Source organism: Lissotriton helveticus, chromosome 11 (genome assembly GCF_964261635.1).
Source record: "Lissotriton helveticus chromosome 11, aLisHel1.1, whole genome shotgun sequence".
Lineage (NCBI taxonomy): Eukaryota > Metazoa > Chordata > Amphibia > Caudata > Salamandridae > Lissotriton > Lissotriton helveticus.
In genome coordinates this window covers 76,175,169-76,191,821 of record NC_136072.1, presented here as the reverse complement: position 1 = coordinate 76,191,821, position 16,653 = coordinate 76,175,169, and the positions used below count along the sequence as shown (strand labels likewise).

At 40.7% G+C, this 16,653-nt stretch overlaps 1 protein-coding gene across 4 annotated transcripts in view; it reads right to left on the bottom strand.

Moving 5' to 3' along the window:
- The window catches only part of LOC144791219 (dehydrogenase/reductase SDR family member 4-like), a 232,906-nt gene that overhangs the window by 129,872 nt on the left and 86,381 nt on the right, over window positions 1–16,653 (bottom strand). For all 4 annotated transcript variants that reach the window (XM_078665871.1, XM_078665869.1, XM_078665872.1 and 1 more), the window contains exon 3: window positions 12,408–12,585. In XM_078665871.1, the coding sequence (XP_078521997.1) occupies window positions 12,408–12,585 (178 nt within the window). The remainder of the gene's footprint in view (window positions 1–12,407; window positions 12,586–16,653) is intronic.

Here is a 16,653-nt window from a genome sequence, read left to right as displayed (position 1 = left end):
CAATCTAGAAATTTTGAAAAAGCTTTTCTAACAGAGACAGGGTTTTTTTACTCTAACCCAATCTCCAACGTTAATTTTGTTAGTTTCTTCCCCAATGGTGGATTCAATTTTTGTTGTGCTAATTTCAGAAGATTTATTGTTGGCAGAATCCCACATACTACTCATGTCACAACCATGGTGAAAACATTTCACCATCCAAAATGGATAGACCTGTGAAGAAGCTTTTCTCCCTCTCATGAGTTCAAGTGGACTAAAATTGGTTGCTACATGAGGAGAAGTATGGTATGACCAAACAAGATCTTTCACTGCTTGGAAAATACAAGTTTTTGATCTGAAAGCTGCTTGTACACATTCTACTACAATTCTATTAAATCTTTCAGTTTTGCCATTGCTTTGCGGATGATAATGAGGAGTTCTGGTGTGTTTAATACCACAAGAATTTAATTTCTTGTGAACTAAATTGAACACCATTATCCATAAGTATTTCTTCTGGATAGCCTTCTCTAAGAAAAATCTTGTTAAGACAAGTGATAACACTTTTTGAATAGGGAATACTAATTGGTTCAACTTCAACCCATCTAGATAAATGGTCAACAAGCACCAGAAAGTACTTGGCTGGCAGAACATGAAAAGGTCCAAGAAAGCCATACCTAATTTCTGCCATGCTCTCCCAGGAGGAGAAACAGGGAGTTCAACAGCACCCCCCAACACAAGAACTTTACCGCTGGTATTGCATCGTACACACTGTTTTACTAATTCATCAACTTGAATGTCCATTCTAGGCCACCAAAAGTCAGATCTGACTTTTCTTTTTGTAATGGTGGCACCTAGATGGACAGAAGGAGCAGCCAAAATGATTTTCTCTCGGTAACACGTGGGAGGTACAAGCTTATTACCTCTGACGACTTTTCCACCTTCAAGAGAAAGTTCACTATTGACTTTCCAAAACATTTGAAGGTCTTGAGAAAGACATTTTTCTTTGGGCCCACCTTTTTTGAATATCAAACTTATCAGTTTCAATAACCCAGTTATCCTCAGCAAAAGAAGGAATGTCATAATTGATACAAGCTACAAAACATTCCTCTACATCATTTTCCCAGTCCTGTTTATCTGTATCAATAATAGGGAGTCTAGATAAACAACCTGATCTGCTGTTCTTTCCTCCAGGAATGTACTCCACATTAAACGTAAATTCTAACAATTTTGTTGACAATCTAGCCAACCGAGCAGTGGTGCGTTCAACATTTTTCCCCGATAGAATGTCAACTAAAGGTCGAGGATCAGTTTTGAGAATAAAAGATCTGCCCCATAGGTATGATTACAATTTCTCAACACTCCAGACACAAGCTAATAGTTCTTTTTCAATTATTGAGTACTTCCGTTCGACAGGACAAAGTGTCCTGGAAGCAAACCCAACTGTTTACTCTTTACCTTTAGCAAATTGCAATAAAACAGCACCTGATCCGTACTCGCATAAATCAACCATAATTACAGTTTGTCTACCTTCCACAAAGGGTTGCAAAGCTGGTGCTTTGACAATATGATTTTTGATAGATTGGAAGCCGTTTTCACATTCTTCTGACCAGATAAATGTTGCCCCTTTTTTGAGTAAAGATCTGAAACACTCTGTGGTTTTAGCAAAATCTTTCATAAATGTTGCATAAAACTCACAAAGTCCAAGAAAAGACATGAGTTGTTCTTTTTTCTGAGGAGCAGGTGCTTCTAAAATGCTTTTAATTAAGCCAGGTCTAGGCGTAATACCTTGTTCAGAGATTATGTGACCTAAATATTCAATTTCTTTTGTTTTGAAAATGACATTTACTTTTTTGTAAAGTCAGACCTCTGCTTTCTAACACAGTGAAAATTTCATTGAGGACTGAGTCGTGTTCAGTTTTATTTTTAGTAAAGATAAGAATGTCATCTTGAAACACAACAACATTAGGATTGTGTCTAAACATTTCGGTCATAAGTCTCTGAAAGACTGCAGCTGCAGAGGCCAGACCGAATGGAAGTCGGCAGAATTGGAAAACCCCATCAGGAGTGACAAATGTCATGAGATGTCGGGACTGAGGATGAAGTTCGACTTGATGATATGCAAGCTTTAAGTCTAGTTTGGTAAACCATGAAGAGGACCCAACTTTCGCAATAATATCTTCAATGCATGGAAGAGGAAAACCGTCAACCCAGATGGCCTCGTTGAGACTTCTCAAGTCGACACACATCCTCAAGTATCCTGACCTTTTCCTTGCCAAAACAATGGGTGAAAACCAGAGAGTGGATTCAACTTTTTCATTTATGCCTTGCTCACACAATGTTTGTAGATGTTTTGAAAGATCTTCTCTGGTGCTCAATGGGACATTGCATAGTTTGTGTTTGACAGGATTAGCAGTTCATTGAGTTTTATAAAATGTTAAAAATTAGTAATTCTGCCAAGACATTTTTCAAAAACTTTACTGAACTTGTGTTCTCAATTATTGAATGACTGGGTGCTAGAAAGAGAGTAAATGTCCTTTGAAGAATGACAATTACCTTTATTAATCTGTTTGTCAATAAAAACTGGATTTTCTAACCCAGGTTTGATAGTTAAACCAAGCTCTGCTTGATGAATAAGACCAAGAATGTTGATTCTTCTCTTGGCAACATATACTTTGCCCTTGATAGTTTCACCTAAAACACAAATGGTAGGCCCAAAAATATCCTAGCAGCTCAATTCTACTACCTTTGAAAGCTACCGTGAGAATGTCTGGTGGCAATAACCTTTTTGGAGACCAGAATTTTTTATACTTATCTTGTGAAACAATTGTAATACGTGCCCCCGTGTCTACTAGAAGTTGAATTTGATTAATTTCAATTGTAACATCAACTTCAGGATCAGAAATATGTAGTAGTTCCTTTTCATTACAGTTTTTAACACCCACAACTTATTCTTGATTGGTAACATCTTCATCATAGACATTTTCGCTTTCATTAATTACACATCTAACATTTCTTCTTCTGCTGCTCATACAGACTTTAGAAAAATGACCCATTTTGCCACATTGTCCGCATTGTTGATTGATTGCTGGACAATTTTTAAAAGAAGAAACATGTAAAGATGAACCACATCTATAACAATACATGCTGGGATTGGATTGTCTATTTTGCAAAAACCTCTTCCACCTCTAGAAATACCTATTCTTCTAATGTTGTCACGAAATACATTACCTCTAGAAACATTTTCATGCATAGAATTAGGAAGTTTAACTGAAGTAGCGCTAGGATACTTGGTGGAAACTTCACCAGAAATAGAAGAGTTAGATAAAGCAGTTTCAAGCTGTATTGCATCAACCATTGAACTTTCAATGTTTTTTGCAATGTTGACTGCTTTGTCTAAGGTAGGATCTTTACATGTGAGTAGTCGTCCTTGTATTTTTTTACAATAACATCGTGCAACTAATTGATCTCTTACTAATTGAGAAGTGAAATTTTCAAATTCACATTTTGAAGCTAAAACTTTTAGAGCTGTAATAAATGTGTCTAGACTTTCATCAGGTTTCTGCATTCTCATAAAAAATGTGTATCTGTGCACTACAATATTCTTAGTTTTAGTAAAATGTTTATCCAATTGAGCTACCACAATTTCAAATTCATCAGGGTCTTCAAACTCGGGTGGATCATAGGCGGGTAAATGATCAAACACATTTTGTCCTTCAACCCCTAAATGATAAAACATTAAACTCTTTTTTCTTTCAGGTCTATATCTTTGACCATCAATTGCACCTAAATATGGTTTGACGGACCTAAACCATAATTTCCATTCTAGAGGTGGTTCTCCTGGTTCCTGTAAAAAAGGTGTTGGTGCAATAACACTCTGCATGTTGATTAAAAAAAGAAGTGAAATCTTCGTCGAGAGATGACTAAAATATTTTTAAAATACTGTATTTAGATATAGAGCCAACATTTAAAGTTGAATACTCCTAAAGCAATGCACACTTGAAAATGCTTCCTTGTAGAAACTGAAATGAAATGCAATGTAGAAATAAACCATGAGATGGCAGTGTTGTATAAAAGAAGACGCAAAAAGGCTGTGTGTGTCAGCGGAATGAAATAGGATATCTGGTATAAAACTTTAGAAATGCTGTGTGTTTCAATGAAAATCTACAGTGATGCTTGAACTTGCCAATTGATACACAAATGCTGTTTGTATCAGCGCAGTAATGATGATGTCTCTAATGCAACACTGCAATGCCAAAGAATAACTTACAGTGTACTTTACATCAAGTCTGCCAGCGCTGCACTCAACATAAACATCAATATATCTTTGCTAATGACAGCTGCTGTTGCTATTTCAGAAGTAACACGCTGTAATAAGTGCTGTGCGTGTCAGCGCGAAGAAAAGTGACATACAGAGATGAGTGCTGTGCGTGTCAGCACGATAGGAAATGACACTCAGTGTTTAGTGCTGTGCGTGTCAGCACGATGAAATTTACGGGCAACTTCATTTAAAAGATTTCCCCGCTGTGCATGTCAGCGCAATAAGAAATGACACGCAGTGTTTAGTGCTGTGAGTGTCAGCACGATGAAATTTACGGGGAAATTCACCTGAAAGATTTTCCCCAAACCAAGATGGATACTGAAAATATGCGAGATGACGCGCTGACCTCAACTTGAGGATCACAGTTCTGACGAGGCTTATGACGAGGCTTATGAAGATCGAAAAATGCAAACTCCCTCCCTGCGAGTAGGTTCTACTGTGTCATCATACAGCAGTGAAAGAGTGAACACCTCTGGCCCCCAACGATTTCAATGGTGCAAAGGAGCAAGCACACTGCGGTAAGGGACATACTGAGACAAATCATCTTCTCCACAGATCACACACACAAACTCCAGTGCAAAGCTCATCAACCAGAGCTGAGAAACGCAGCAATAAACAAAAGAGTTCAAGAGTCTCAATAAATGAATCTCCCGATCACATTGAGTGAAAATAGGAATGAAGAGGAGACTCAAAGTGGGCAAGGCTCTCTGTGTACAAGAAGAAATTACTCACGTTGAGTAGTAAGACTGCGAGCAAGCAGAATACGTTGATTGTAGACAATAAAGACCATAGACTGTAGAACCGGTGGCCAAATGATATCCCGTCCTCCGTTGCCACTGTAAAGATGGTGGCTGACACAGAAATAGTATTCCCAAGTGATATGTATTATCACGAACAGAGAGCTGTCCCTTCTCAGCTGGCACAGCCACAGCAGATGTAATAACTGACACTCAGAGAACCCGCATAGTCTAAACACTCCAAATGACATCACATTCTTGCTAGGGTTCTCTGCCAACATCATCACATCACCACAGATAGCCATCCTCAATAAAACAAATTAGAGGAAATATACATTTTTGAAACACCAGTGTAGACTCCCCACGCTAATGTTATCCCCTTTTGCAGATGATATTTCCATGATAAAGTCAGGGCCAATCACAGATGTACACTAATGCTGTTCAATATTAGTTTCTGTTGATAAATGCTTCAGATTCTTGTGGGTTAGGGCCACAAACAAATGCTGATATGATTGAGTGGTCATAAAGGACTTGAAGTGTATAAAAGCTATAGGATCAGTTAATTCTTCTTCTTCAGACAATGGTCCTGCATTCACCTTAAAGGCTTACAGAGATACTTTGGGCCCCATTAGGATAGCGGGCAGATCACCGCCGCCAGGCCGGCAGTAGCCACTGCTGGCCTGGCGGGGGTGATACACCCACCATCCGTGCAGGAATGCCCCCGCCATATTATAATGGCTGGGGGGTCCGCAGCAGACGGAAAGACCGTCCGCCGCTTTTCTGCCCGGTTGACATGTCGGCCGGGCGGAAAAGGGTACTATATGGTGGCGGTGTCTTTCAGACACCACCAGCCATATGAGAATGTGGTATTGTGAATGCCTTTCTGTGGCGGCATTGCTTTGGGGGCCCCCTGCGGGTCCTCATGGACTCCGGGGGGGTGGGGGGTGCACATGGGGGGTATACCTCCCTGCCTTTTAAAGCACAACGTCTGCCCGCCATCCTAATGGGGGCTTTTGTCTGATCTGGGAGTTTACAACGGTCTCTACATCTTTCTCTCTTTAACATGTGTCTCTCAACTTCCTCTTTTTGCTCACACCACATTTATCTTTCTATCCTTCACCCTTCTCTCTCCCCTATTCTGTTCCCCATCACCCTCTTTGCATGACCCTTTTTTCTATATCTCTTCTCATTATGCTCTCTCTCTCTCACTTCTTTCTTTTTCATCTAGTTTCTGCCTGTCTGCCTCTACCACTTGAGGCATTTACTCTCGTTCTAATTCTCCTATTCACCTCTTGTTTACATTACCTCTCTTTCTAGTTCACCCTCTACAGTGCTGTACTCCTCTGCCGTTCTTTGCATTTTCTCCTCCCTATCTTATCTTAATCTCTGATAGAATAATGAAAATCCTCAGAGCAGCACTCTGATTTTCACTGTTGCTACCGGAGCCACAGTTGCTAAGAGGGATTTGTGGCTTCACTACAAATAAAAAACTATAATTTTAAGGGCTATTTGCACATGTTCTATTTCAGTACTATGAACTACTGCTCTAAATATCAATCAAATCACATTTTTTCCTATAATGGGAGTAACAAGCTGGCTGAATTCCACATAAAATGTTATTGCTGCGAGTAAATATAGATCCAAGGTCAAAAATGTTGTCCTCATGTAATGCAACTGGTGCAATGTAAAGCGCTCTGATACCCGATTCGTGTCAAGTTTGCGCTATATAAAACTCTATAAACAAAAAAAAAATGATTTAATCATTGCTTGTTAGTTCAAGCTTTTTTTAGGTGTCAAGTAGCCGGGTGGTGTTGGAAATTGCTACTTTTTCCATGATATTCCCTCAGAAATGTTCCTTCTTGTAATGAACCCGATTTTGTTGGCCATAGGACTCTGTGCACTTTACCCCTGTTTACCAGCGGTAAATTGTTTGGGATCTACCTTTGCAACATGTCAAAACTGATATAAAATTGAGTGGCACATTACATTTTTATTTGTGCCTTTCTAATATATCGTACTACATGTACCCAGGGCCTGTAAGTTAAATACAACCAGTGAACTGCAGCACTCATTGTGTAATTCACTAAAGTAATAAACTAAAAACCTGTATCCAGGCCGGCACTGAAACGTGGGAGGTGTTAGCAGGCCTTTGGGAGGTTCTTAACATCGGCGATGATTTCTTGATCTTCTCCAGGATTTTGGCAGAACACCACGGTGACTTAGAACAACACTAGCTCAGCTTGTGGAGCAATGGCTCCACACTCCACTGGGAGCAATGTTCCTTTTTCAAACAATTCATAGGATTCTTTGTTTACATATTCTCTAATGAAGGCCCGCAAGGTGGCTCAAAGAAAGAAGAAGCACCAATGCCAAGGAACACAGCAGAGGTCGAAGCTTCGTGAATATGGCTAGCTACTACGGGTAATTTATTCAAACCTATCCACCATTTTGGAGCAACTGTTTGCACTCATGAGGATAGATGCCAAGTGGGAATAGCATGCCAAGGTGGGGATTGCTTTCAAGAGGTTGAAAGGCACACTGCTGAGACACAATGGCCTACTATGAGCCCCTCTGTAACACAGAACTAGTATTAGATGGAACCTCTATTGGATTGGGAATCAGGCTGTTGCAGGAGAAGAGCCACAAGACCTGGGTCCCCATTGCAGGGCACGCTCAGACACTGAGAGCCAGTGCGAACAAATAGAAAGGGAGGCCCTGGCAGTTTGATGGGGCTGCCACCAATTCCAACTCTATTTGGATGGACAATCCAAATAGGTTTTCATAGATCACAAACCACTAGTCCTGCTTTTGCGGGCATATCCCAAAACCCTCCACCGAGGATTGAGAGGTGGGCCATCTAGCTACAGATGTATGACTTTGAAGACATGTACAGCCCAAGAGCCCACAAACCAGCCAAATTCATGTTGAGGCACTGGAGTCAAGGAAGAAGATGAGTGGGCCGAACAATTTGTCAATATGGTGGTGTAAGACACGTGCCCCCTGGTGATGACAGTAAAAGTGATGCAGGCTGCCACCAACTCTAATGCCTGCCTCCGGAAAGGAACATAGACCCACCTATGTAGAACATAGAATCCTTTTCTGGATGGAGCAGGCATTTGAAACTATTCAGGCAAGCTAGTTATAACTTTATGGCTTGATAGCCGGCTCCAAGAGCATATGCTCTGCATCCTGGGATTCAAAGTGGCACTGGCCGCCTGTTTTGCAGGTAGTCTGTTCTTCTGTTTCAGCTCTATCAGTTGTAACCTTGAGCAGATGGGGCAGGAGCCTTGTAGTCCCATACATGGTTGTGGTGATCAGTGGAGTGCCAAATATGGTATTCAGGAGGGCAAACAAATAGTACCCTGGTAAAGGTGAAGGAGCACACTATGCCTCTCTGAACATCATATTTATTGTTTGTTGCGCAATTCAAGTGGAAGAATGACAGGATCCTGTATTCCCAGTGATGAAACAGAGCACTGAGCATGTTGCACAGCATAAAATTCAAGAAAGTGAGGAGGTTCTCCAGGAGCCCAATATCCTCAATAACAGTAACATTTCTGGAATCCCACCTGCTGGCCGCAGATTTTACAGGTAAAATTAGCACCAATTTAGGCTTGTTTCTTCAGTTCAAGCAGATTTGTCCTTAATCATTCAGACAGAGAAGCTTTTAGTTGGAACAAGATTGTGCCTTTTTAATATGTGACTCAAATACAGGATAATAAGTTTGGCATTGCATTTACTTTGAGCTGTGAGGCTGTCTGAGTGTAGGACGTCTTGTATGTATGTGTGAGTGTAGGCTGAGCTGTGTTGGTGCAGGCTTAGTATTGTAGCTGAGCGCAGAATTTCAGCCTATACTTTATGCTGCGAGTTTGGTGTGTAGGTGCAGGTTGAAGAGAGTGACTGTGTGAGTGTAAAGTGAACTGTGTGCCCATTGATTGAAAGGGAGGATTTGTATAGTTATAGTTAGTTATGTCTGTGAGAGTGAATGGTGTGTCTTGTGGTTGTCTATGTGAGTGTTCAACAAGCAGTGTGCCTATGTGAGTGCATGCTCTGCCTATATGAATGTATGATGACTAGCATGCCTGTGTATGTATTTGGATGGTGGTGTACCATCTTAATGCAGGGAGTACTTCTATGGTACAGAGTGACTTGTACCTCTAAGACAGTGAAATGCAACATGTTAAGTGGGACCTATTAACATTTACAATGCTTTTTGAGATATTTACTTGACAGATGAATAACCGTTAGGCATCTGCCTTGCCTCCAAGACAAATGTGAGTCCTATTAGTTTAGGGGCTTCCTTGTAAAGGTTTCCAGTATTTACTTTATCAGTTTTAGGCTGTTGTTCCGTCTCCGATTTGTGTGACTCTGGTGCCATTTGTTGTAGTTTGATAAATCATTATTGTAAGATTGAGTTAATGGTTGGCGAGGATGAAACACTCAGGCAATAACCAAAATCCATTTCAGGGTGAACCACAAAAGCACTAAATTAACCTGTGCTTAACCCTCTGGTAGCTTGGCACAAAAGCAGACAGGGCTTAACTTAGAAGCAATGTGTAAAGTATTTATGCAGCACACCAACAGTGATAAAGTGAAAACACAACATATGAAAAATGTCACAAGGATTTAGAAAAATAGAGAAAATGCTAAAAAATAAGATGACACTAAAACGAATTAAATAAAAATTAGAAATGGAGTTATGAATTTTTAAAGTTTTTAATAAAATCTAGGACACCTTCCTGCACAAAATGAATCCATGAAGGCATTTTCCTCTTTCTATGTATGCTGCCGAATTCCGCACACAAAGAAAACTAAAACAAATGAGGAGAAATAAACATATTCCTCCTTGTTACGCCTGCCCCGGGGAGGCGTACATTTTTTAAGCATTCCCAGGTTTACAGATTCTTGTAAATATGGGAATGTGTCAAAACCCATGGGTGTTGCATGGGAACACCCACTGCAATGCCCATTAAATGCTTCCCTGATGCAGTGTAAGGCACTAAAGTGACTCGCTCTGCATTGCCTTACAGCGTGTCTACGAGGTAATGAAGAGCCATCCAAAGTGGCTTTGTGTGGCCTCGTAGATATAGGTGTACACTTTGTGTCACCGTAGTATCTTAAAAAATGTTGCATTAACAGTGCAAGGGGCTTGTAAATAAGCCCCATAGTGTCTAAGAGATCAAAGAACCAACTGCGTTTATCTGGTGGCAAGATACCGGGGCAAAGTCAAAAGTTAAGACCAATCTCTATGGAACGTGGGATGGAACGTGGGTTGGGTACCAGGGATGGTATGGGGCATGGTCTCTGCTTACCTTCAGACTTAGAAAAAATGCTAAAGAAAAGCACCTGAGAAGGTAGAGTTCAAAGAGGCAAGGCAGCCGCCTGTGTCTGAGGAGGTGTCATCAATGCCTGACAGCTGCTAGATGAAGTTGCCGGGAGGTCCTGCTGAACAGGATATGCTGCTGCAGAGAAGAAGGTATCTCAAACGACTATAGAATCAGGTCAAACAGTGATGCACCTTGGCCATATTGGCTGGTAGGTAGGTCCTGGTCATCAGCAGTTTCCAGTACATTTTTACGGAACAATTTTCTAAGTCTCTGCTTTGTAGAAATATAACCCACCCTACTATCAAGGGTCAAGGACTTGAGGGTTCAACTTGGGAGGTTAGAACTCCCTCCAGCAGAGGCTAGCAGCAGGGTTTAGGGCCTCAGTAGCTATTTATTTTCCTGTAGCTCACACAGGAGGCCAGCCAACTAGCCCTTGGAGTTAATTTTGGTGGCCCTCGATTCAAGGAGATCCTCTGGTAGAAGCAGAGCAGTCTTCTTTTGGCAGGGCAGTCCTTCAGAAGTCTTCAACAGGTCCAGGAGTGTATTGAAAAGATGTTCTGAGGGTCCAGTATTTATACCTGGTGTCAGTCTTTGTTTATGGAGGAACACATTATCTTACCACCACATCTGGGTCTGGAAGATTCTTCCCTTCACTTGCAAAGGCTCCAAGAAGACTGGGATCACAAAAGACTGGTCTCAGGGTCCTATGAGTTTGCAGGAGACAGGCCCTTTGTAGTGCAAGTGGGGCAGAGCACAGCTCCATTCCATTCATCCTAGTAGGATGGCCCATCTATCCCACACATAGATATCATTGTATCACTGTCTGGGAAGAATAAAGAAGCCCCAACAGCAGAGCCATTCACAGTGCTGTTACCCTGGGAAGTGGTAGAAGGTACAACTGGTTAGGACAGGAACATGCATATTTTCTAACAGTGTCATTTTCAGAATTGTGACTTTAAATGCAACTTTGCCATTAAAGACGCCTTTAAATTACAATTAAATTGAGTCTAAATATTACATCTCTACCTCCTCCCAATCATACAGTGGCACTTAACAAATGTAATAATTTAACCCAGTGTTAGTCAATGGGAGAGACAGACTTTTCAGCAGTAAAAATTACTTCAGGTGTTTTTCACTACCAGAACTTGCAAAACTCATACCCACATGCCCTACTTACTGAATATACTGCAATTGCCGTATGAGACTTTAGGGACGACTTTAACTGTGACTTATATGTGTTAAGAAGGAAGATTTAGACCTGGCAAAAGGTTTATTTTGCAATGTCAAAATTGCAGTTCAAAACTGCCCTACAGGGTACAGGCAGGCAGGCCAGAGACATGTTCTAAAGTGCTACTTTATTGGGTGACACAATGAGACCCACTAGTAGCATTTTATTTAAAGGCCCTGGGCACATACATTACTGTATAATAGGGACTTATAGATAATTTAAATCTGACAAGTAGGCCTAGGCTAATTTCAGCAGATTTAAAGGCAAGGGCTCAGGCATTTTAGTAATGGGTAGCAGTGGTAAGGTTCACAGAGCCCTAATGCCAACAAAAAAAACCTCAGGAATAGACAGGAGAGGTGAAGGCAAACAGTTTGGGGGAATACACCACCAAGAGTGTCAGGTGGAACAATTATAAATTATCCATCCTTCCACTTTCTGTCCTCATTTCAAGTGGTACTGTCAAGAAGCTGTTAATGTTCCTTTTCTGCTAAAGATTTTTTGAAGCAGATTGATCTTACACAACATGCAACTAAACCATCACCTTTTAGGGACACATTATGAGACACATATATAATTTCTTAACCTGTGTTGGCACCTAGAGGGGTTGCATCCTTGCCTTTAAAATCTGTTGATTTTATTTTCAAATGTATAAAATACAGAGAAAGAAAAAACTATATTTTAATGGTATTCTGCACTCAAATGTAAAGAAATCATGTATGCAGAGGTACTGGCCAAGAACTCTGAATTTCTCCTCTCTGTAAAAGAAGGAACTATTCATGGTCTCTCTTGGGTTCTACTACGTTTTTGTAGTTTCTACTCACAAAGTCCACAAGGTTCTTCCTGTGGTCTTTGTTTGTGACACTGCAGACAGTCCCTGACACCGACAGGTTCTCTGACTTGAGCTGTTTGATTGCTTTGTCCACGTTCTCCTGCTTCCGGCTGCTCAGGACCACGTGGGCCCCCTGCTGTGCTAGGCGGCGGGCGACAGCTAACCCAATCCTGCAAGAGAACAACAAGTAAACAAACTGTTAATAGTGGAGCAGAATTAGTTAGTGAAGCTCTTCTCTCCTAACATGTCCCGTAGCTTCTTTACAGAAGAAGGTGTTGTCAATCTTTGTGATATGAATATTGTCTATGGTATTGTCATGGTAATGAGTATTGGTCCTCAATGTACAAATGTAAGAGAACGTATGTCCATTTTGTGCCTTGTGGGAATGTGAGTGTGGTGCAAACCAATGGATGTACTTCTCCCAGTTTTCCCCCCTGCAGGCAGAGTTTTGGCTTGGTGTTTCTAATACCAGTTTTTTGGCATGTGGAACTTGGACTTGTCCTCTTGGTCACTGTGTGTTCATGCTAATTACCTTACTGAATTTATGTGTGGAGAAGTGAGAGACACACAAGGAGATATTAACTGTGAGATTACCTCAGAAAATTGTTAGGCCAAATGTATGAATAACTCTTCAACCCTACACCCTTCTGAATAGCTGGTAGCTTCCAAGAGAATGGAGAACAAGAGATGAGCTGGAGCAAAGTTAACTAACCCTGATTTTAACGAGTAAAGGGCTGATTTCAATGGGGAGTTCCAGGCAACTGCCTAGCTGCTAGAACTAATACAATAGACTTTCTCAGAGAAAAAGACGCAATTCAGTACATGACAACTTTTAAGTTTTAAATATCAAGAAAAGAAACAGAAGTATTCATGAAAAGAAAACATAAAAGAGAAATGTTAAGTGCAACACAACACTAAAACTGTAACAATTGGTTATGGACAACAAGAGTTAAACATTTGTAAAGAAAACGTAAAAATACAATTATAATAAACATGGGAATGCAAAAATGCATGTAAGTCAATGAGGTATGGTGGCCAAGCCCAGGGCACCTACTAAAACCATCAGCAATATAGTATGAGTTGGACACAGCCTAGAGTTGCAAACCAGTCAACAATGTTATCTTCAAAGTTTAGGGGCAATAACAAGTTGTACAGAAATGGTGGGTATTAGACCTGTCTGCCTTAAAGTGGTCTTCCTCCACACTTTTGCCTTCACCCCTTCTGTTTACTGATTTGTTTTTGTTAGCCTTATAACACTTTAACTTTAACACTGCTAACCAGTGCAAAGGTAATTGTGCTTATTCCCTAAAACATCATAGGCTTAGACACAATTGACATATTTAATTTACTTATAAGTCCCTCGAAAAGTGGTGTCCCTTATCAACAGTGCTGGTATATTAAATGCTACTTGAGGATCTGCAGCACTTATTGTGTCACCCATTTAAGTAGCCGCATACACATGCCTCAGGCCTGCCACTGTAGACTCCGTGCAGTTTTCAACTGCCAGTTCCACTTGACAAAATAACCCTCTTGCGAGGAATAAGGCTTCTTTTTATTACAAATAAGTCACAATAGGGTAGGCCCTAGACAGCCTATTTGACAGGGCGCATTGTATTTCAAAGGTTGAGTATGGGCTTTTACGTTTTACATGTCTTGGTAGTCAAAAATCCCAAATGTGTTTTTCACTACTGTGAGGCCCTACTTCTCCCATAGGATAACGTTGGGTTACCTTAATACATTTATTAAGTGATGACTTGTGTCTGAGGAATTGTCATTTAAAATCCAATTTAATGGTAAAGTTGGATTTTAAACCTCTGTGTACTTTAGTGGACTGACCTGCTACACCAAGGGTCATGCCTGCTGCCAGAAGTCTGCCCAGTGCCTTCAGAGTACTACCTTGCTGCTGGAGACCTGCTCTCCTGCTTGAACCCAAGACTTACAGAGCGACTCCAAGGGCTAGTTGGCTGGCCAGCATCAGGGACAGAAAAGGCTCCAACCATCTTGAGACGGCACCTGGACCCAATTAGTACTGACCCTTCAGGTGGTACCCCTCCAGTCCTGGACCCTTGGAAGCTACACGTGACCCAATAGCCCAGATCCAAACTGTAGGCCTTAGAACATTTTCTCCCAAAAATTTCCCTGAGATTGAGAGGGAACGAGGACTTACCTGTGCATCGTCAGTCGACCCCACTATATTGTTCTCCGCATCAGTAAATCTTGTTTAGCTTTTCTTTGCAGAAGGGGTATCCAGCTTCATGAAGCCCTCGTCAGCTAGAGCCTGATGCTTTTACCTGCTGGAAATCTTTGACTTCCAAAAAAGAGACTAAGTCTAAATGAAGAAATCTTCACCGTGACCTTGTCCAATGCTCCCCAATGATGATTTCTCCTCCTCATACACCGCCAGCAGCCTTACCCCACTAAACTTTACCTTCTCAGGCATTTTTCTTCAAAATTTGCTTCTAAGTCCAAAGGTAAGCAGAGACCAGGTCCAATCCATTTTTTGTACCCGACCAGCGTTCCATTGTGGTCAGCCATAACGTTCGACTTTGCCATAGTCATGCACGACTACATGTCCACAGCAGGCACTTTGCTATTTTTGACTTAAACTTTAAAAATTCATAACTCGGTTCAACTGATTGGATTTATGTCTTTTTAGTGTCAAATCATCTATTCAAATGTACTGTATTCATCTATATTAGCATGGGATTTTTCTTGTGTTGTGTCTGGACTTTATTACTTTTAAAGTGCTACATAAATACTTTTCACATTGCCTCTAAGTAAAGCATGACAGCTTTTGTGCCAAACTACCACAGGGTTAAGCACAGGCAAATGTTGTGACTGTTGTGGGCTCCACTGACAAGGATTGTTGCTGTTGCTTGAGAAGGGCTCACACCCTCCTCAACCAACAATTCATTTTCTCACAGGAGGGTGGTCAAATCTCACCTGAAATTACCACTTCCATGCACAATAACTCTACTATTCCCCATGCAATTGTAACATAATGAATCCGTAATTGGGATGTGAAATATGGCTCCGCTTTGCAAGACACAACTTCTGAGAAAGTGAATTCACTTGCATATGTGTCTTAATACTTACATGAGTACTATGACAACTCCATTGCCGAGGTTTACCTTGATGTGTGCAGTCCCATTTTACTAATCAATTGATATCTCCTTTCAGTGCCTGCTATAAGATGACTAAAGTCTTAATATTACTGCACACTTACAGACATTTTAACAAATCTCTGTCATATTATCCGGTGCAGTACACTGCAAATGTTTGCTGAGCCAGTCTAGCGAAGTGTAGCCAATTCTGAGTTTGGCAAATTGAAGCGCAGACTTTACAAAATAGCAGACTTAGATCTTGCTGGTTTTAACTGTATCAGTTCACCAAGGTCTTCTCCCTTTCTTACCACAACATGATCTTGTCACCTGCTCAATAATGCCTATGTCCAAGTTTCATTTCTATCACATGCTCTTGCTTACATTCACTTGCTTCAAGAAAAACTGTGCAAGTGTTACACCAAAGGGTATGGTTTTATCATTGCATTCTCCAACTAATGGAGGGAAAAGCTCTAGTCCATTGTAATTATATTAACCAGGGGGTACCCAAAGATAACCCTTTGGCATCGGGGTCAATTCTCAAACACAAATAAGCAAAAGTGATGCCTAGGGATAAATAACCACATGATAGTAGGTTGAAGAGCCACTTAAATGAACTCTTCCGCTAGATACTAATCTCTAGATGAATCCTATTATTTAAAAAAAGAATCATAAGTCAAAGGTCATTCCACACAACTTTCAAATACTCTTGATTGCAAAGTATTTCTCAGTGTTTATTATTTTTTCACGTTTTGATAAAGACTCAAACAAATACAGTACTCTTATTTTCACAGATATACAAACATTTACATCACATACACATATATATCCACAATATTTACACACAAACACAAAAGTGTATGGTTTGCTTTTAATTTCTCGTTGCCCTACTATTTAATCAGGATGCTCCTTTAAGATGTTCCACACCGAGCATTCCTTGCACAAAAGATCACCCTATCACTAGAGAATGTGAGGTTAATAACTTCTGCCTCTTTCACTCAAACAATGCTCCTGACTTATTTCCTATTGTTTTTAATTTTTTGTGGGGTCTTCCAATATTGTGTCGTCATTTAAGGTGCAATTTTAATTGGCCGCCACCCCAGAATTGAACAAGAAATTTGATTGCATGTTCCTGTG